At 38.4% G+C, this 21,167-nt stretch overlaps 1 protein-coding gene across 1 annotated transcript; it reads right to left on the bottom strand.

The window, feature by feature from the left end:
• Positions 1–838: 838 nt before the first annotated feature.
• On the bottom strand, positions 839–20,343 carry LPCAT3 (lysophosphatidylcholine acyltransferase 3). Its single transcript, XM_032213539.1, has 13 exons — positions 20,083–20,343; positions 12,041–12,148; positions 11,822–11,928; positions 11,544–11,637; positions 11,256–11,293; positions 7,521–7,699; positions 7,124–7,232; positions 6,055–6,141; positions 3,406–3,572; positions 2,463–2,610; positions 1,460–1,618; positions 1,235–1,361; positions 839–1,151 (listed from the first exon to the last, which is right to left on the bottom strand). The coding sequence occupies exons 1-12, from the start codon at positions 20,210–20,212 to the stop codon at positions 1,245–1,247; spliced, it is 1,443 nt and encodes a 480-aa protein (XP_032069430.1). The 5' UTR covers positions 20,213–20,343; the 3' UTR covers positions 839–1,151; positions 1,235–1,244.
• Between the last annotated feature and the right edge of the window lie 824 nt (positions 20,344–21,167).

Here is a 21,167-nt window from a genome sequence, read left to right as displayed (position 1 = left end):
ACCACAGTTCTTAATAGTTTGCAATAGTTGCTGATATTTCCACCAGGCTCCCCACCCCATTTTTTTTCTCCCCAAAATTATTTTAATCAAAAAATAAATATGAAACTGATATGGCACAAAGCCCTAACTTTTAGCATCTTATTTGTTTATCAATTTCTTTACGCCCTTTAAAAGTTCCTCTGGGATTATACAAAACTTCCGGGAGACTAATTTTCCTTTGTGATTTGCTATGCTTTTGCCATGACAGTCACATATAACTGGCAAGTCTCAAGACAGTCATTTCACCTGTATCTCCAGTTTAAAAAATATTTCCCTGCTTCTCCACACGAACTATAGTAAGTCAGTTGAATAAACAGATTTGGAGGCTAGAGAGCAGTGAATAACATTAATACCATCACTGTTTCCAGAGGTAGCCTCACTTAGTTCCAATGATGCCCAACTGACAAGATATGCATACTATTTTGTCACTTGCCCTCCTGAAGATGCCTGTAACTGTCTCCTGTGTTCAGGAGAAATAGAATTATCAGAACACACACTTTGGTTAAAATGTACTCACCACTGCTGAAACTACCAAGATTGGCATTGTATATAAGCAATTATCTGTACAAAAAGAGAAGTGTACTCGGTTGCTGTGGTGCACTTCATTAAAGGCACAAGAACAAGGTGTGAAGATAAAGTGGGTAACCTTCATGTGCATCCAGGAGACAAGGTCAATCTCTGAAGAATCAGCATACCACATTTAACTATGTTCCTCATTTTTACCATAAGCTACAAATAACACTAGTAATAGAAAAACAGTACCAGTTCCAAAATCTGGTGAAAAGAAGCAGCTGAAGCATGAATGAAAAACCAACTTGGACCAATTTTATCTAGTGGAATTGGAAAGTAAAAAAGTCAGGCAGATGCTCCATTCCTAGATGGGAGCTGGATCAAGTGCTTTACAATCATGACATTGCAGAGGTGGAAGTGTCTGGGGAGAAGTTGAGATAAGGCAACCTGTAGAAAGGGTAAAGAGGTCTGCAGCCTGTTCCCCTCAGTTTGGGGTCTTGACCCCTGTGCTCTTTCACCCCAGTCACTAATACAGTTTGTCCACAGCAAATTTGGCAGGTGATGCTTCAACCATCCTGTAATAAATGCACACACGGTACAATCTGAAAGAAAAAGCAAAATAAGTTAACTAGATGTCACCCAAGACCACTATGCTCTAATGACTAGTCAGGAATAGTTCTCTCACCTTTTGGGCATTACTCAGCTTTCTTTAGCTTTTCTTTTCGTGGCACAAATATTTTTCGGAAATAAGGCAATGTAAACAGCAACGTAAAGAAGAACACATGGCCTACGAAATAAATAGACATGTACACCTGCAAAAGAGGATGAGGAAGTCAGTGTGCTGTGTCTTTCTCCAGCCAGTAAATCGAGGGGAAATGCCCTCTTGTAGAGAATCTGACTCCTTTGGTACCTTAATCCACTTTTCCAAGCTAAAGAGGCAAAATGGTACTAGAGAATATCCCATGAACATCCAGTGAATAATTTGCTGAATCAGGTAAAAGAAGGGCCTCAATATGATGTTTGAAGACAAGGCAGACAGAAATGGACTGTCATTTACCAGTTTAATAGCCTGTAATTACAAAAAAGCCAAAACCATAATAAGCTTTAAGCCTACAGATGAACAAATAAAACATGGCTCTGTGCTGCTTACCCATTTTTTACTTTCCTTCCTCAGAAATATCTCTTCAGTGAGCTTATTGCCATCTCTATTGAGCAGCAGTTGTTTCAACAATCATTTGGTATTTCTATCAATTATCACAAGTTGCCAATCAGCTTCAAACTGCTCAGTTTGAAATTGTTCTGGGTTCCTCAAGAGATTGTTTCCCTAAGCCAATGTGTTGCAGTTGTCAACCACTTCAAAGAATGTAATCTGCATTTATTCCTTTTCCTGCATGGATTTACATTTACTAATGTCTTCCACACAATGAAATGCACAGACTTAACACTTTATTTCCTTCTCTTAAGAAGAGTTCAACTTAATTACTTAGCATAAATGTATCATTGAGGAAGCTCAAAAGCAACTTTCAGTACTTAAGAGTCCTTGCACATTGTGATAATTGCTGGATTCATCCATGTGCTAAAATGTAATCTGAAACAACCTGATTCAATGAACTGAATGAACCAAATGCAGCTTTAGGGGCTTCTGATCTTGCTCCTTTCATTAAAATGAAAGCAGTGTCACAATGCAAGTTCCATTCCCGCTGAGCATCAGTGCAATGCTGCATGTGGAAAACAAGTGGGACTTGTAGCACATCACTGGTTTTATCAGTCTGACTATTCTTTCTTGTGCCCATGGATGGCTCAGCATAATTTTGTCACTCAATCTATAATTCACTCTATTTGACTTCTTTAAAAAAACAAACTGGATCCAGATACTAAATATTATCTAAGATAATGCTTTAAAAGGTCCTCACCTGCCGCTCCACAATGACAATCAGGAACTCCATTTGGAAGCAAACTAGATACCCACAGTGTAACCCATGCCAGACAGCCAGGAAAAGCAAAGCCATAGCTTGCGATAGTAACTTGTTTCCTAGGAATTTCAGCCGTTTGTATACATAGCTAGGAATGGAAATATAATATTGTCAGGACAAGTGTCAACAATATTTTGTTTCTCCAGGGGGAAAAAAACACTTAACAAAGCCATCCAAGAAACTGCCAACATTTTATTCTTTAACTTCAGGCTGTTCAAAATAAAGGGCAAATATTAAAATTTTGCAGGCTCTAGCTTTAAATGATATGAGAATACAAGATGCTTATTAAAAGTTCCAAATATAAAAGGTTCTCAGTGGATACTGAAATCAGGGATACTGTTTCAGTGTTCTGAATAGCTCCTTGCTCTTAAGTCAAAATAATTCTTAGAATAAATCATATTTGTTTTGTGGAAGTGGGAGGAAACTATAGCTGCATTTCTTTCATCATGGAAGAAAGCAACATACATTTAATTCTTACTCACATTTTAGGTATTGATTAGCCCAATTCTCTTAGCCTCCAGCTGTATATTCTCTGCTTTTCGAGCCAAACAACAATCTTGGGAGGCTTAACATTTTTTTAGAGGACTACAAACTGCAATGGGTTGGGCAATGCAAGAGGGCAGTCATATCGTATGATTGAGTGAGTTTTGGAGTTTTATCTGTTTTTGTTTTTGTGCATTATGTTGCTCAAACTCCCTGGGAGACTTGCAGCTGATTTTCTGCAGTAGTGGTCAAAAATGCTCTGGGAGCGGCAAATTGTTCACTCAGGCCTTGCACACAAAAATCACCTAATCTTCCCAAACACAATCTCATCCCCATCCCATCCTTCTCTCTCTCCAGCTGCCTAAAACCGTTTTGCAGAAAACAGCCAAGTTATGCTTACCGGGCTACCCAGTTGTTGGTGTTAGTATTGAAGGAGGCAATGGTTCCTGTAAAATAAGGAGTTGTCTCGAACGTCCAGATTTTCATGTTGGCACAAGCATCCCACTGTGGTAACCCCTTTTCATCCCTTCCATTGTAGCCTAGTCCAGTTAAGATGCAAACTCCTTCCTGGAATGAAAATAACAGGATTATTAAATTATGCCAATTAGATATTATTCTATCTAACCTAATTAGAAAACATATTCAAAGTCCTGGATTAGTGGCTAGACACAATAACGGGCTAGATGAAGTACAATAAGCTAAAATTAAGTCCAGTGTTAATTACCGTAGTAGCAAAGTGAGCTAGAGATGAGACTCTCCCTGAAAGAAGAGATATCCAGCTTGATCTGGATTCCCATGTGGCAGCTGTGGTGAAGAGCATAGATTTGAACAATTAAAAGAAACCCATCAGCTACAATGATTCTTGAAGTGGTCACATTTAACTATTTTTCCCCACCTTAGTGACAGCTTGAACTATTATAACAGATTCTATGTGGGAGTAATCTTGAAAAGTGCCTGAATGATGTAAACTGGTACAAGATCTGCACTAAATCAAAACTGCTTCCTGGATATAGTTTAAAGGATTGATATTATTTTTTAAACTACTGAATAGGTTAGGTTAGCTAGAACTGCTTCGCCTGCCCAAGTACTAGAAGCCTAAATATCACTTGGGTCTCATTCGCCATCTTCAGCCTGGGTTTTGGGCTTAAAGCATGGTCAGAGCTGCCGTCATTCTATAAATCTTGGGGGGTGTGTGTGTGAAGTGCTGCCTTTGTTTCAGTAAATGGAATGATTGGTTGTGTGGTTGTATCATGATTGGTAGATTGGTGCTGATTGATGCTGGCTGTGTGTCCATTGTTGTTTCGTGTTGTAACGGCCTGGGTGGTGGGTGGGGCTAGTTTGTTGATTAGGGCTGGTTTCCAGATGTCTGGTAGGCGGGAGGTATCGTCACGTTTATTCATGTTGTGGGGGTGTTTCTCTATTTCAATAATTTCCATAATTATTCTCTTGTTGAAGTGTTCAGTTTTGGAGATTAACCTGGTTCCTTCAAAATTAATTTCATGTCCTGTAGCTTTAAGGTGCTGAAAAAGGGAGGAAGTTTTTTCTTTTTTCTTACTGCGTTCTTGTGTTCTGCGATGCGTGCATTTATTCTCCTGTTTGTTTGTCCTATGTATGCTGTAGGGCAGATTTTGCATGGTATTTCGTAGACTCCTTGATTTTCTAGCTGGATTTTGTCTTTGGGATTTCTTAAGATGTTGGCTACTTTTTGGGCAGTGTTGAAGGCTGTCTTGATATAGTGTTTGTTGAGAATTTTGCTGATTTTATCTGTGGTGCCTTTGATATAAGGGAGGAGGGCGATGCCATTGTCCTGTTCTGTGTCTCGGTTTTTTGGGGGAGTCTCCCTTTGGATTAGATTGGCAATTGTTTTTCTTTGGAATCCATTGGAGATTAATACGTTTGTGAGAGTGTGTAATTCAGTTTTCAGATGGACTTTGTCGGCTAGGCGTTTGGTTCTGGAGATGAGGGTCTTAGCTACAGAGTTGATCTGTGCAGGGTGGTGATGGGCTTGTGTGTTTAAGTAGCAGTTGGTGTGTGTGTTTTTCGATAGATGGTGTGTCCTAGGGAGCCATTGGGTCTTTTGTAGATTAGGACGCCCAGAAAGGGAAGTTGGTTGTTTGCTTCTATTTCCATGGTGAATTGTATTTTGGGCTGTAGGCTGTTGAGATATGTGAGGAAGTTGTCCAGTTTTTCTTTTCCGTGTGGCCAAATCACGAAAGTATCATCAACATATCTAAGCCAGAGTTTGGGTTTGTGTTCAGATTTATCTAAGGCGTTAGTTTCAAAATGTTTCATGTATAAGTTTGCGATGATGGGTGAGAGGGGTGATCCCATGGGTGCTCCTTTTATCTGTTTGTATCTTTGTCCATTATGAATGAAATATGTGTTGGTTAGGCAGTGGTTGGTCAGGTCCAGGATGTGTTTAGGGGGTTGTGTTTGTTCTGGATAGCTATCAAGGCTTCTTTTATAGGCACTTGGGTGAAGAGGGATATGTCATTGAAACTCACGAGTAGGTCACTGGGTTGTAGGTTTTGTTTTTTTATTGTTTCTATGAAGTGGAGTGAGTTTTTTACGTGTGAGGTGATGGATTCTGCGTAGGGTTGGAGTTGTTTGGCGAGGAATTTGGCAAGATTCTGTAGAGGTGAGCCTATGGAGCTGACTATGGGTCTGAGTAGTGTTCCTTCTTTGTGTATCTTGGGGAGGCCATAGAGTTTGGGGCATCTGGAAGATTTCTCTCTGGGGATGATTCTTTGCTGGATCTCTTCACTGATGGGAGAGGCTTTTATTTTGGATTTGGTGGTTTTTTTCCCAAGTGATGGGGTCTGTGTTTAGAGGTTTGTAAGCGGGGTCTTGGAGTAGGTTGGATAGTTTGGCTTGGTAGTCAGATGTGTTCATCACCACTGTGGCGTTAATTTTTGTCAGCTGGGAGAATGATTATGTTGTTGTCTTTTCTCAGGTTATAATATATAAATAAAATATGTGTTAGTCCTTTTCAAAACAAAGGTGACCTCAAATTAAGAAAGGAAATAAATTGGTCAACTTCCAGGCTTACCGTCACTAGCCAACAGGTAACGTACTTGTAAAGCATTATCTTGCCCCAGATCAATATATAAAAGCAGCGAAACCAGAAGGACTGTTTCTGCATTATAAGAGCACATTTGTAAAATAAGATTAGTGTCAGAAGCCAAAACTTTTTGTATAAATACCTAGCACTAACTATTTTAATTTTCCAAGCTTATAGTATAAAAATGTACTTCAATATCATAAACCAATCATAAAAGTATTTTATATTTAAAGACATTTTGAAGTATCAAAATAAAATCACACAGTAAATACAAAAAAATATGTCCTCACTTAAAAGCCAGCAGGAGCAAATTTATTTTTAATAGTCCAACATTTAATCACAGGGTTCATCTGAGGTAAAAAATAAAAAAAAAGGCCAGCCTAAGAACCTGAAATAGGGCACTTTCAAAAATAGCTTTCTTAGTCTCAAATTTCCTGGTCTCAAAGCCATGACAAGCATAATGTGAACTATTAAGAAATTGTTAGGATGTGTAAATCAAGGCACTGAGTGCATGCATTCTCATAGAGAACATCTGAGAATTTGACTCGGGCAACTCTTTAAGTGCCTTTATTGTAGATATTAGAGATAGATGGGCACTGTTTTCCTTCATCAAAAGATACTACTCAATACATTACTTATAAAAAGTTGAACTTTCGAAACAGGTGTGTGTGTGTGTGTGTGTGTATAAAAGCAAATAGTGGGGGAAAACATGGTAAAGAAAGATACTTGGTTGTTTTTCTGGTGTTTTAGGAACAAGGGATACTGTTGCATTTGTACTAGCAGATGACTAAAAGCAAGCTGTTCAATCTAATGCCTCTAGATTGGTTGCATTTCAAATCTCATGTTGGTTTGTAATTCTGGAAATTTTAATTCAGCACATCTAGATGACACAAAATCGAAAAACTGTAGATCAGAGAGCTATAGGCTGTTATTCAAGTGATGATCATTATAAAGTTTCTTGTGAGCTAAACTGTTATCCTAATGTAGCCAAACACTATTTTTATTTTTAATTTCATTCTCCTAATATGAAGTTATGGCGGCCTTTAGCACTACTTACCATATAATCATCAGAGCCAAGATATTCCTCATCAATATAAGGTGACGCCAGAGTGTAGATTATCATGAAGAAAGTTCCCAGAAGTAGACGTTTAAGAGCAGGAACAAAGCTGTAACAAATGTCAGAAAATCCAGACTCCCTCTTGTGTCATATTTCAAAACAAAGGAAACATGTGGTTTGGTTGAAATGGTTCAGATAACGTTCGCATTTCACAACTAAAAGATTATTCTGTCAGGGTTCCTCCATATTCCTTAATAAGTGAGAATCCCTGAACGGCTCCCAATGCAGATAGTATCAACAATGTTGTGCTAGTTTGGGAGTTGCATAAATGTATCCTTAATGAGAAAGACTTGGACTTGGGCAGTTGGTTTGTAGAGGCCTCAGCATGGAAGATTACCTGTTGGGTCTTTGGCCTGGAACATCAGTCAGCTCACCCTTCACCAATTTTTGATATCGTGTCATGGAGAACTGAGGGCCCACCATGGAGGCACCATAGAAATAGGTGAAGCCAGAGACCTCAAGCAAAGTAGGAACTCCCCGGACAGCAAACTGTTTTTGGTCAGGCTCTAGGGATTCCTGCACCATAATAAGAAAAACACTAACATTAGTACTCCTAAGTGAAACCTTTCCTGTAAGCTTCTGAATCTCAAACGAATTTGATCTTCTATACTTAGTCTTCTGAACTCAGAGTTCAGAATTTCAATTGCTTGGCATAAATAAAAACTGTGAGGTGAAAAAAAGTAATTATTTAATCATTTTTAATGTTATTGTAAGCTGCTTCAAGGCCTCTTTTAAAGAGAAGTGGCATATAAAAATAAACAGAATACTGCTGCACGAATAGTGTACAGTAGAACAAATCGTACAAATATACAGTTGTGAAATTAAAAATAAGATGAAAAATATATTTCCTTTTCTGTTATATCCTTAATGCAATAAGCATTGCAAGTGCTTGCCAATTACAGTTTTATCAGTTTATTCTTTGGTACTGCAGCAACAGATAACCAGAGGTGGAGACAACCACATCAGGACCCCTGATAAGCTGAAGATTGCAGCAATATCCCTTTTCAAGCACTGTGCTTGTAACAATTTAACAAGTCACATGTTCCAAATGAATTTAAAAAAAAACAACTCACTCCCTAAACAAACAAGATACCCTTCCATTGTCAAACTGCCAGTAACCTATGGATATTAGCAGGCAGAACTCACACAAATTTTCTACATTACATTCCTCTTAAGCCACCTTGTTGCTATTTGTAGCCTTTATCCAGAGACTTGAAGAGAAATCAATAGAAAATTTTATCTAAGCATTCTAAAATATTCAAAATCCAAATTGCAGTATTCTCACTAAGCCAACAATCTTTTAAAGAACAATTGTAAAATCTTGGGTCTATAAAAACATGTAACAAGGCTAAACAGTTAAAACCAGAAAAGGGGGAAAAGGCATTAGATTGAACACTGAGTTTGCTATTTTAGTTTTTGTTTTCTCAAGATCAACATTTGGAGGAAGCCTCTTCCATCGCTATGAAGCAACATGCAGGTGATCTTCAACTTATGACCACAATGCTTTGTGTTGCTAAACAAGACAATTATTAAGTGAGCTTTGCCCCATTTTAAGACCTTTGTTGCCACAATTGTTAAGTGAATCACTGCAGATGTTAAGTTAATAACACAGTTGTTAAGTGAATCTGGCTTCCCTATTGACTTTGCTTGTCAGAAGGTTGCAAAAGATGAACATGTGATCCTAGGACACTACAACCTGGCAGCTAACAATGAGTCAGCTGCCAAGCATCTGAATTTTGATCACATGGGCATGGAGATGCAGCAATAGTCGTAAGTGGGGAAAATGTTATTGGTCACTTTTTCAATGCCATTGTAACTTCAAATGCCCATTAAACAAACTTTTGTAAGTCAAGGACAATCTGTACTGTAGTCTCAAGTATTGGAGATTTTCCTATTTTGCTAAAATTTGGCCTCTGTTAGTACAGTATGACTGCCTAATTTGGTTTTGACAGAATTAGCAGCAATTCTATTATCTTCAAATTTAGAACTTCAGAGTCTGCCCATTTAACTCTGTTCCAGTGTCTGCCAAGAAGGGTTCAGAGTATATTGCATAGAATTGGATCAGTGGGAAATTTAGCTGCTGGAATCTGTATTCATACAGGAGAGTTAGCTTGAATGAAGCAGCAAAATAGGCTAATAAACAAATAAAAGAAATAATTTTAAAAAGAGATTTTATCTTAATATGTTTGCCTCCAACTTTCCCATGAAGAACCTTTACTATATTTTAAATAACTCTGTACTTACTCTGAGAAACATCTAAGTTGCTTGCCTGTGGAATCATTCACTTCCTCTTAGGAATGAATGTACTATAATAACAGTTTTAGCAACAGATACACAAAACATCTCATCCTTTCTTTAATTTTAGTTTGCTGCATCAAATGCTTATAAGTATTCAAATAAATGTTGTTAGCCTCTAACTTGGAAGCTTTCACTTTGAGCTTTTTAAAGGTCAGTAATAATACTGTTTTTAATACAGAAGAGTTGGTGAACCAAATATGGTGAACCAACACAGAAGTTCATAAGGGGGTTATCACCATCCTTGGTCTTATTTGTAAATCTTCAGCTAAATTTTCTAACTGGTCAATGATGCCATGTTCTTTTTTTGCTTTAATCTTCCACATATATTTAATGGAAGCAAAAAGAAATGTTCATGATAAAGAAAGTTTGCACTGTTTAAATGAAGGCGGAAGGGTGCTGCTCTATAAGATCTATGAGATGCAGGAATGTTGCTTTCTGCTTCAGTCTTTTTGAAAGATTGTGCAATAAAAACAATAGTCTGTAAATTTTATTCTCTTAATAAACACATAATTTTAGGCCCTCCATTTGCAGCTAGAGATTTAAGTCTGCTCACCAGCTTGACAGCTCTCTGAACTTCAATTGCTGCAAGATCTTTTTCCTTCATTGTGAATTTCCATTAAATTTTTTTTTTTTAGAGTTTTATTAGAATTTGTAGGCCGCCCTTTTCCCTGAGGGGACTCAGGGCGGCTCACATAAAACCGGGAAAGGGGAATACAGACATCAAGATAGAAACATATAATAAAATGGTAGGCAACATACATTCATCATTCGGGAGGGGCAACTATCCTTATCCCCAGGCCTGACGGGCGAGCCAGTTCTTCAAGGCTATGCGGAAGGCCTGGACGGTGGAGAGGGTACGAATCTCTACGGGGAGCTCGTTCCAAAGGGTCGGGGCTACTGCTGAGAAGGCCCTCCTCCTTGTGGTTGCCAGCCGACACTGGCTGGCCGATGGGATACGGAGGAGGCCTAGTCTATGGGATCTTATTGGTCGCAGGGATGTAATTGGCAGAAGGCGGTCTCTCAAGTATCCAGATCCACTGCCATGTAGGGCTTTATGGGTGATTAATAGCACCTTGAAGCGCATCCGGAGATCGACAGGCAGCTAGCGCAGCTCGCGGAGGATAGGTGTTATGCGGGTGAATCGAGGTGCACCCGCAATCACTCGCGCGGCTGCGTTCTGCACTAGCTGAAGTCGCCGGATGCTCTTCAAGGGCAGCCCCATGTAGAGCACATTGCAGTATTCCAGCCTAGAGATCACAAGGGCCCGAGTGACTGTTGTGAGAGCCTCCCGATTCAGGTAGGGTCGCAACTGGCGCACCAGGCGAACCTGGGCGAATGCCCCCCTGGTCACAGCCGTTAGGTGGTGGTCAAATGACAGCTGTGGATCCAGGAGGACTCCCAAGTTGCGAACCCTCTCTGAGGGGTGTAAAATTTGACCCCCCAGCCTGAGTGGTGGAATATTAGTCTTAATAGCTATCGCCCAGTCTCCAACCTTCCCTTCTTGGGGAAGGTTGTTGAGAAGGTGGTGGCCTTCCAGCTCCAACGGTCCTTGGAGGAAGCAAACTACCTAGACCCCTTCCAGTCAGGCGATATCTACATTTCATTTTAAAGCCTCAATCTAAATGTGTGATGATTTATATCCTATAAAGAATATTCTGTGGATATTTTTACAATCACAGGTGATCTGGTATGAGTCACAGAAGTGTTTTCAATTTCTCTTATGATTCCAATTTATGATTAAAGAATAATAGAGGGAAAAACTGGTACTACTCACCTCTTCCTTCCTGCCTTCATAGTAATCAATAACCAAACCTATAAAAAATATACATTATCAAACAAGAAATATGCCTATTGAACACTTTGTGGGCAGCCAACATAGAACTGATATGGATCTAGTCACAGCTCAGCTAAGAAACATCTGGGTGTGAGTTGTCAGTTATGGTTTTTAAAGATATAAGAACTCTGGGATCTCCAAGGCAATAAATTAAAGCCACAAGATTGAGTATAAAGGGACCAGATGAAACTGCATAGGTCAGGAACTGCATGAAATGGAAATACTTACCAATCATCTTTAGAGTCAAGACACAATGTGGCATGGTCCATTTGATGTCATAGTGCTCTGTGGCCGTGAAATAGTAGCCAGCCATCAAATATGTCTGAAAAATATTAGCTAAAATCACATGCTATTGCATAGATTCTATTTTTTCTGCCTGAAATTTCCTCACAGTACTTGAACCCATCAAAACAAGACAAAATCAGAATTCCCTAAAAAAACATGAAGGGAGGAAGTATGTTCATTGGAGTTGGGTGGCTAGTAAATTTAAATAAATAAATGTTTACCATCTGAAAGCAGAAGGTAGTGGCAATGGCAGTGACTGTGCGACCCATGAGCCTCAAGATGAAAAACTGTACGAAGACACATATGAGAGAGTGACAGATCTGTGGCCCTAAGAAAGTAAATAGAAGTGATTACAAACACCTTACGGACAAGCAGCATTGTGCACCCTCCCAGACACCTTCCCAGTGCTCACTAGTAGATTACTCTTCTAGCTCTCTTACCAAAGTTGAAGTAGGCAAGTGAAAGTCCTATTATTGTATTATAGATATGGATGAGGTAGTCACTTTTCTGGAAAAGGAAGTAGCGTTGGAACAAGGCAAAGGGGTATCCTAAAGAGAGAAAACAAGTGAAATCAATATAGTGTATCTGTATTTCACAAATTAAATTATATATAGTCATATTCTGATCTTCGGTCCAAGATGTAGGTCACTTTTTGATAGCCGACAGCAATAGTTTTAGGGGAATAGGAGGCTGTAAAATGAGTAAACTGACCTTACAAAATTTGGAGACTGTATTTTTGCAAAGAACATTGAGTTAAAAAAATATGAGAGGCGCTTATTCAATAAGCCTTTCAAGTGCTTATTATCAGAGATATGTAACTCTGTTATCAGTTTTCAGAAATAATAGTGAGAAGGAGCAACAGAGGGTGCTAAAGTGAGGCATTTATGGAATAGAGAATGGTGAGGTCTTAAATGAACACAATATGAATCATAGAACATAGAATAACAGGGTTGGAAGGGATCTTGGAAGTCTTCTAGTCCAACCCAAGCTTGAGCAAGAGACCTATACCATTCTGGACAAATGGTTGTCCAACCTCTTCTAGCTTTTTTTTAATTATTATTATGAGTATTTTATTTTTCCATTTTCATTTCGTACAGTCACATATATACTGTGCATAACCGGGGCCATATAACATTAAACAATAAACACAGCCATTCCTCTTGTCAACAATACCCCCCAAAATAGAAACCCAATGTACCTCTTCGACCCTCCATACACCCTTTCTTTCGCCGCCCTCCAACTTTCCATCTTCCCTCCAACATTCCCCTCTATCCTACTTCCCCTCCCCCTCTACCACTCATCCAACCTCTTCTAGATAGGCCTGTTTCTTTGAATAATTTAAATCATTCTAGTAGTATGTATATCTAGTAGTATGTTCCAGGCATGGGTTTCAACCCACCAAGTTTCAGTAATGGCAACAATGCACCTGCCCTCATGCACTAGATTTCAAGTTTACCTTCTTTGTTTTGAATATATGGACATCTGAGTCTTTTTGCATCTGTATTTATAATGGCAGCAGTTCTACTCCAAGATATAAAACTATAGAATAAAATTGGAAACTATGTTTTTAGTTATGTTTTTCATTGCAGTAGAGGCAAATACAGAAGCCTTATAACACCACTAGATATATATTTTTTCCTTTTTTACACTTGGAAAATATATTCAGTTATTATTATAGCTGTGAATTTCTAATAAGGAAAGAACCTTTTGACATTGAGTCCCTTGGGCCTTATCAAAGTGCAAAGTTCCAGAAACAAATTATTACAATTTGAATTTTATATTGCTTTTATCAAATTATAGTAATAAGGAAGGAACCTGTAAATGTTACATTTTCAAAAACTGCCAATCTCCCAAGTTAAGTGTTTGCATCTCAATAATCCAATGTCAGGGTTCCAAGTAACACCCCAACTAAAGAAGACTCCAAGACTAGTGATTCCTCAAAGTTCCATTTGATTAGTTGTGTCATATTGGCACCCTAAAGAAGTCAAAGATCCATCCCCTTCACCCACAAGTCCATCATATGGTCCAATCATTTCAACATCCCAATTGGAGACAACCTCAGTCACTCCCATCCAGGTGCAGGCTGAGTGTTCCTGACTCCCATAGAAAAGAATGTTGTTATGGCTAATTCTCCACTGGCTCCTCGCAATCCCTCCTACCATTTTCCCAGGCACTAAATGTGTCAGCCCTGAAGCTCCAGTGAAAAAGATGGCTTCCAGGACTGACATCCAAATCAAAAGTTGAAATCTGCATGGTACTCAGAAAAGCAGCCTCAGAAACATAATATCATCTTTCTCCAAATGTGTTGGTCTACAATTTCCTTCATCCATAACCAGTCTTTCTCATGTTGGCTGAGCATAGTTGGAACTGTAGTCCATCACATTTAGAGGACTCTAAAATTAAAAAAAAACAACTAATAAAGACATAGCCTCTCCTAAATTTCATCCTTAAATCAGGACCAATTGATGCAGATCCATGGTTTCAATATCCAGTCATTTTTCATTCTCTGCACCTGCTTCATCTATTATTTAGCTAGTAAAATAATTCTTGACAACAACAAAAAACTTGCTCACTGTTGCAACGTATCATTTGTATTTATATATATGTATAGTATTACTTAATCAAGACCCTTTTCTGTATAAAGAACAGGGACATCAAATTGCTGCTCTTAACACACACAAAATGAACATATATGTGTGTGTGTGTGTGTGTGTGTGTGTGTGTGTGTGTTTTGTGATGACTCTTGTGACGAGCCGATTGACAGACGATGGAAGCAGTTAGCTTCCTCCCATAATTGGGGCTTACCAGGGGTTGTGACACTAAATATATATATATATATATATATATATATATATATATATATATATATATATACACACCACAGTAGTTATAGTTTTCTACAGTAAAATATGTTTAAATAAGTTTCATGTATCCAAATCTGCCTAAACTGATTATTAGAAAATGGGAGAAATAATCATTCAAACATTACAAATGACTTCAAATATTAAGAGTAACAGAACTCAGGAAAAACAGTAAAGTTTGCTTCAACCCTCTAATGTTATGTACAAGTGTAACCCCTGTCTTCTATACTGATGCAATAATTAAAGCTTTATAGAGCTGCAATGCACCTCAGCACATATAGCCCAAGTTCCTGCTTCAAATAAGCAGCATAAATTTAAATTTCACTCTAATTTAGCTACAGGAAAGTTTCTACTGAAACTGTAAAAGGATTTCCTGAATTACTTCCATAGCCCCCAATTAAGACATTTTGTCTCTCTAATCACAATATTTTCCTATGATTTATAATGAGATATAAAATACTATGTAAGTAATCTATCCTAGGGTATTAATATTTTATATGTCTTTATAAAATCTTCCTCAAGTGCAGCATGAGCTGCAAGCGAAGAAGCCACCTCAATGCACTTCTGCTTTTGGCCAGGTTACACATGCAAGTTTCACAAACTGAACTTTTAAAACAAAATATGCCACATTCTGTAATACATGTTTTTCTGTCCACTAGACTAGGTCATACTGGAAATATGATAACCCAGCTGCCATATAATATAGAAGCAATATCATAAACTGGATTTCACTCTCTTCTCCCCCTCTAGATCAATATGCTCAACTCAAGCTTCCTGGATATATGTTTTATACAGACGTACATACATGAATGATATTAATACTCAGCTATTAATAAATATACAACTTCTACAAACATCTTTCTCACTTACAAAAATCCTGCAAAAGGACATTCTCAACTTGTAGTAAATTTTGAAAGTTTAGGAGATATAGCTTTTGCAGAATTCATCCCAAACTTTTCCAAATAATTTCAAAAGCTCAAATCTAGATTACTTATAAGCTACTATATCAGGTATTAAGTGTTTTTTGAGGTAATCAATTAAACTCATCAGATAGTCAAGATTTCCACAGCACTATTAAAATAACTCAATTACATGGTAACATTTATATAGAAAATGAAAACGTGATAAAAAATGCACTGAAAGAAAAAGAAACACAGCAATCCATTGCTTGTGATTTGCATTTGTTTGTTTGCACCTCTGGCTTAAATACATTTATGAAGATTATAAATCTAAGATGCAATTCCCAAAAGCAGCACTGGGACAAAACATCCTATGTTGGAATATCATAATCCATGGTTTCTGTCTGTCAGTTTTGTTGGCAGAGAACAAGGGGGAAAGCATTTTGAGAAGTTTCCAATGCACAAAAGTGCATTGGTGGGAACAGAATATTACAGGTAACTAAATATATATTCAAGATGGATTATTACTTTTTACATGAGCCTAGAGAATATGTAATGTTTTGATTGTCAATCTTACAAAGTTTACAGGTTTTCATTTTAAGGCAGTTCCACATCAGCAGTTTTTAAAGACGTCTGTATTCTTCTTACAGTTTGTATAATTTTGGATTCTGAAAATCAGCATTTTTCTTTTGATATTCTTTGCTTCTCTAGGTATGTAGACAAAATTTGGAGATATACAAGAAAACATACATGAATGATCTTGCAAAAGATAATGCGCATCACGATTCACACCATAATGTTCAGAATGGTTGTGTAAACTTGGTCCTTAAAAATACACATTTGCCATTAGAATATCTAGGAGTATGTATTTTCTAAGCCTGACATTGTTCTGAGGAGCAAAAGAAAGTGGTAAATACAAATATGCAAATACATTGCACAGAATGCATTTGTTTTCTTCAGAAGTCTATTTTAAACTGTATTATTTGTTCAATACATTTAGTTCAGAGATGCATTCTTATTTTTCAGTTTTTTAAATTTAAATCTGAAGTGCTTATCTCTGCTAATGCTATTTTGCTTTCATAATTTTTTTATCCTTTTTGTATTACATACTTTTGATTTATTTGGATTTTTTTGCCCTATAAACCATTATAGAAATTGATCAACAAGTTGTAATTATTAGCAACAGGTCCAAACTGTTTGAAAGTTCCTTCCATGAAAGTTACATTGAAATGAAGTATTATTATACAAATGAACAAAAACTAGGAGAAGATATCAATTGAGTCAGGATGACTTTTTTCTGATTCCAAGTATGCAACAATTTTATCCATTGCTCTTTCATTATTGCTTTCTATTTGTCAATAAATGTTGCCACCTTATCCCTTCAGGTTCCACTTACCTCCAAATAGCATTGCAAGCAAGCAATATATTATTTTTGCTACAGCTCAATGTTAACATTAAACAAGCAAAATCATCACCATTACTATAATCTAGTCTACTCAGATTTCCTGAGGTTTGGGGCTTCCAATATTTCTCTGTGAAGAATCATATAACAGTAACAAGGCTTACGCTTTGCATGCAAACATTTCTATCCCACTGTCTACAACGAAAACTTCACCATGCTTAAGGCATCATAAAATTCTGCCAATCACAGAAGGCAAGACTGAATTGCATGATGTGGAATCCTGACTTGGAGGTTGGACTACAGGTGGTTTTCTCTCTCTCTCTCAGAAACGGGATATGGAACAGATTTCAGAACAAAAGTGAGTTCTGAGGGCACAAGTAAGAACTGATGGCAACATAATAAACTTTTTTCAGTTCAGCATCAAATGGTACAGCAATATTACTATTCTAACAAGAATATATATGTGTAAGTTAAGAACTCCCAAAACCTGAATATGAACACTATTTGACAAATGACATATAGGTAGGATACTAGAACTGAACATACATCAGATATGTTTTTTTCTTTATATTAAATTTGTGCTTTAAAAGCTACCAGAGGAAATTTGGGAAGTAATTAAGCAACGGGAAAGCTAATGTGAAAAGGTAAAAACTTCTGTTCCATGTAAACTGAAGTATCTTGACAAGCCACAGTACTGAATGTATGCTCCAAACATGGCTGTTTTGAAGATCTTACATAACACCTTGGAAATCTTAATTAAGCACATATCTGAAATGAGAAAATATATACAAATCTGCAATTCTCCCAACACACAGGTCTACAATGCAATCATCTTGGTGTTACCTTAAAATAACCACCTATTGAGATACATGAACATACAGAAGTATGGAAAAGGGTGCAGCAACAGTTACTTCCACAAAATATAGGCCCTTGGATGAATGGTTGATGGAAACAGTGAATGTAAGCACATGTACATCCTTGGATAGGCATGTTACCTGATCTTCAAAAACTGGCAGAAGTACATTAAATTAAAGCCATTCTACTCTGAGATTAGCAGAGATTACAACAGTGAGAAGCTTGGGAAACAACTAAGTAGTTTTAACTATAGGAGAGAGAACTCACTGGATGGGAAGGCCAAGATTTCTATAAGAGATACAGAATTAATTACTACTGGTTTCACCATACCGGTGAAACCAAATAGCTTTTGAAACTTTGAGATGAAGTAAGATGCTGAGATCTTATACATAAATAAATTAATTCCACCTTTATATACCAATACAAGTGGTTCTTAATTTGCTCTTCAGGGTGCTCTTGACTATTAGGAATAGGAACAAAAATGATTATGTAGCTCAAATGGATAGCATTCCATGGCAAGATGTGTTGGATTTTGTCAGTATCTGGTCTCCAAAGTTATATTGCTTTTCAGTTGAGAAAGCAGCACAGTAATGAACCCAAAAAAATCGTGTTTCCCTTCCCTAAAAAATAATCAATTATAATCTTAATTCCTACACTCTTCTACAAAGTATCTTAGCAACTCCTATGTGCTACACAGATCTTTTACTTGTATGGACATATGAACTAGAATGGAGAAACAATAGGTGCATAAAATAAGAGGATTAACATGCTCTGATGCTAAGGAGTTAGAGCTTTAAGTGTCAATTTATCAAGCCCGGTCACATAGTTTTGTGGTAAAGCACGGGTATCCAGCTAGTATTATATATGATATTATCTATCAATTGAATGGCAACATATTAGCTGGAATAAATTTTCAGTGATAAAACAAAACTTACATGCCATGTCACTGAGCTCAGAATCAAGGTGGTTTAATGTCCTCTGATATACATTATCATATTTACAATTGATAATATTGCTTTCTTTGTAGAAAATTAGAACTTTCCAGTGAGCCCAGAAAGGTTAAGAGTTGCTGTTGTCAACTTAGATCAGGGGTGCCAAACTTGCGTCATCATGGCGTCATCACATAACGTATTGTGACTTTTTCCCCCTTCGCTAAACCAGGTGTGGGTATGGCCAGTGTGTGACGCATCCAGTCCACGGGCCACGGGTTTAACAGCCCTTAGATCAAAACATATAGAAGGATAACTTCTAGGGTAGAACTGTAATTAAAATAAGCAAGTGATACCTGTATTTTTTCTTACTAGTGCAAGCATTCATAAAAAATAAAATTCTTCTGTTTTGTAAGAATACATTATAGATATAGTTCCATCTGGAACTATAATTACCACCTTCTCATGTTTCAACATCAAAAGTATTTCCAGATTCCCAGGCCTAGGGTTCATTCTCACAATTTAGATTAACAAATTGAAACAGAACATAAGCAGTCATCTTCTTTTATGTAAATATGCATCGCTCCAACATCTACAAGCCATAATATTTTAAAGTTTTGCCAAATCTTGAGCTAATGATTCATGTTCATTTCACATATTTAAACATCTCCTAAGAAAAACAATTTCTCATTCAAGCTTCTATTCAGCTGTTAACTACTGATGCAAAAGGCAGATAAAAATGTATTCTCATTTATTCTTAAGAAATGTCTGAGCAGAAATTGGGAGTGAAAAAGTTACCATTCCTGCAAAATAGCTTTGCTATCTTTTCTTTTGCTGTCCCCACCCTTTGCTATTCTAAATTTTAATGGGACGGTCACAACCAGTGGGCTACCACAGACATGGAGCAGCACAGTCAATTCCTTGTCCCTGTAATAGCTAGGATAAAAAGGAAAAACAGAGTCGCTAACACTTTAAAGACCTATCTGCATACTTTTTTTGCAGACACCCCTGGGGGCATATAAAGGAGAAAAGTCAGTAGGTGCAACTTGTCATGCAAGGCTGCTGGTTCACCCGGTTCCCTGCACTACCCAACCATTAAGAGAGCTACAGGAGCCCTACTGCCCCATCCTTCGCAGACTGTCATTCAGAAGAGTTTGCTGCTCCAGAGATTTATGACAACCTGCAGTTGACGCCAGATATCTGTAAGGCAACAAGGACGAACCATAAAGGAAAAAAAAAAAAAAGATATGCACAGGAGATCATCTGTCAGCGCAGGCATGAAGGATCGCCCAGCCCACCGGAATCCGGTTTCACGGGGGCCGCCCTCACTCCCGGCGAGAAGCCCAGACGCCCTCTCCCCGAGACCCCTGTCTCAATTTGAACCCTGGAAAGGCAAGGCGGCGCGGGGTTTTTTAGGTATCCCGAGCGTAGGGGTAGGGGTAGGGGACACGGGAGCCGCCGGGGCAGCCACGATTTCTCCCTCGTGGCACCGCACCGCTCGTCCCTCTTCCTCCTCCACCTCGCTCTTATACTCACCCAGGAAGATTGAGAAGATGAGGCGAAGTGCCTGTTCCGAACTGCCCAACGACTTCGCTATCTCGGCCAGGCTGGTGCCCAGCACGCGCCGCACCACGGCGGCGATAGCGCTCCCGAGGTCCTCCGCCATCTTCTCCGCCGGGCCACCGAACAGAACCCACTCCGCTACCCCTTTCGAACCCGTTTCAGCAGTCGCGGTAGTAGTACCGCCGCGGCGGCCCCCGCACCTAAGCCACGCCCCTGCCGACTTTCCTGTCACGCCGATTGGTTTCAAGACTCCCGGCTCCCACCTTTCATTGGCTAACAGGTGGCTGAAGGGTGGAGCAAGAACTTCAACGCTTAACTGAGGCAAAGGTTAGCCACACCTTTTTTTATAACCCCCCCTCCCCTACGCACACACGTGAAGGGACATCTAGCTTGTTGAGAGTTGAGGGAAGCCATTTCTATTGGGAAGGAAGGGTGGCGTCCAGAGCGTGAGGCGGTTCTCAGCTTTTCATTGGCTGTCCTAAGACAGGAGAGAGCCAGAAAGGGAGGGGGTCAGGAGGAGGAGGTGTTGCCGAGGTTACTGTCGGACATAAGGAGGTAGACTAAAGAGAGTGGGCGTGTTCCCTCGCGGGAGGTCCGAAGGTTTCTCTAGTGGTTCTAGACCTGTCAGTAGTGAAGTAAACCCCGCCTATTCATGAATATTCAAGTAGAAGTGCACGATTTTGCCCGGCTTCCAGCTTGCACATCTATTTCTCATTTCATTGTTCTTTATTGTGTACGTATGCAAATTTATTCCTTAAAAAATACGAATGCTTAACTGTTACAGTATTTGCTTAGAATGAATGCAATACCTGTAACTGTCTGCAAAATTGAATAGCATATATGAGCTTGGGGTCCTTCCTCCCGCCCCAATATATTTCATTTTACTGTAATTAATTAAGGTGGCAGAACTGAACAGATGAATTTTCCCCTCATTTGGAGGATTATTTAATAATTTTCCTAGCCAAATAAACATTTTAAAAATTCTTGGATGCTTTTATAGAGTATAAAATGAACTCAAATTTAAAACTTATTTTTAATTATTAAAATATTTTAGCATT

This window comes from Thamnophis elegans, chromosome 3 (genome assembly GCF_009769535.1).
Source record: "Thamnophis elegans isolate rThaEle1 chromosome 3, rThaEle1.pri, whole genome shotgun sequence".
NCBI classification, from domain to species: Eukaryota; Metazoa; Chordata; class Lepidosauria; order Squamata; family Colubridae; genus Thamnophis; species Thamnophis elegans.
Note: the sequence above shows the minus strand (reverse complement) of the source record. Positions and strands in the feature narration are given on the sequence as shown.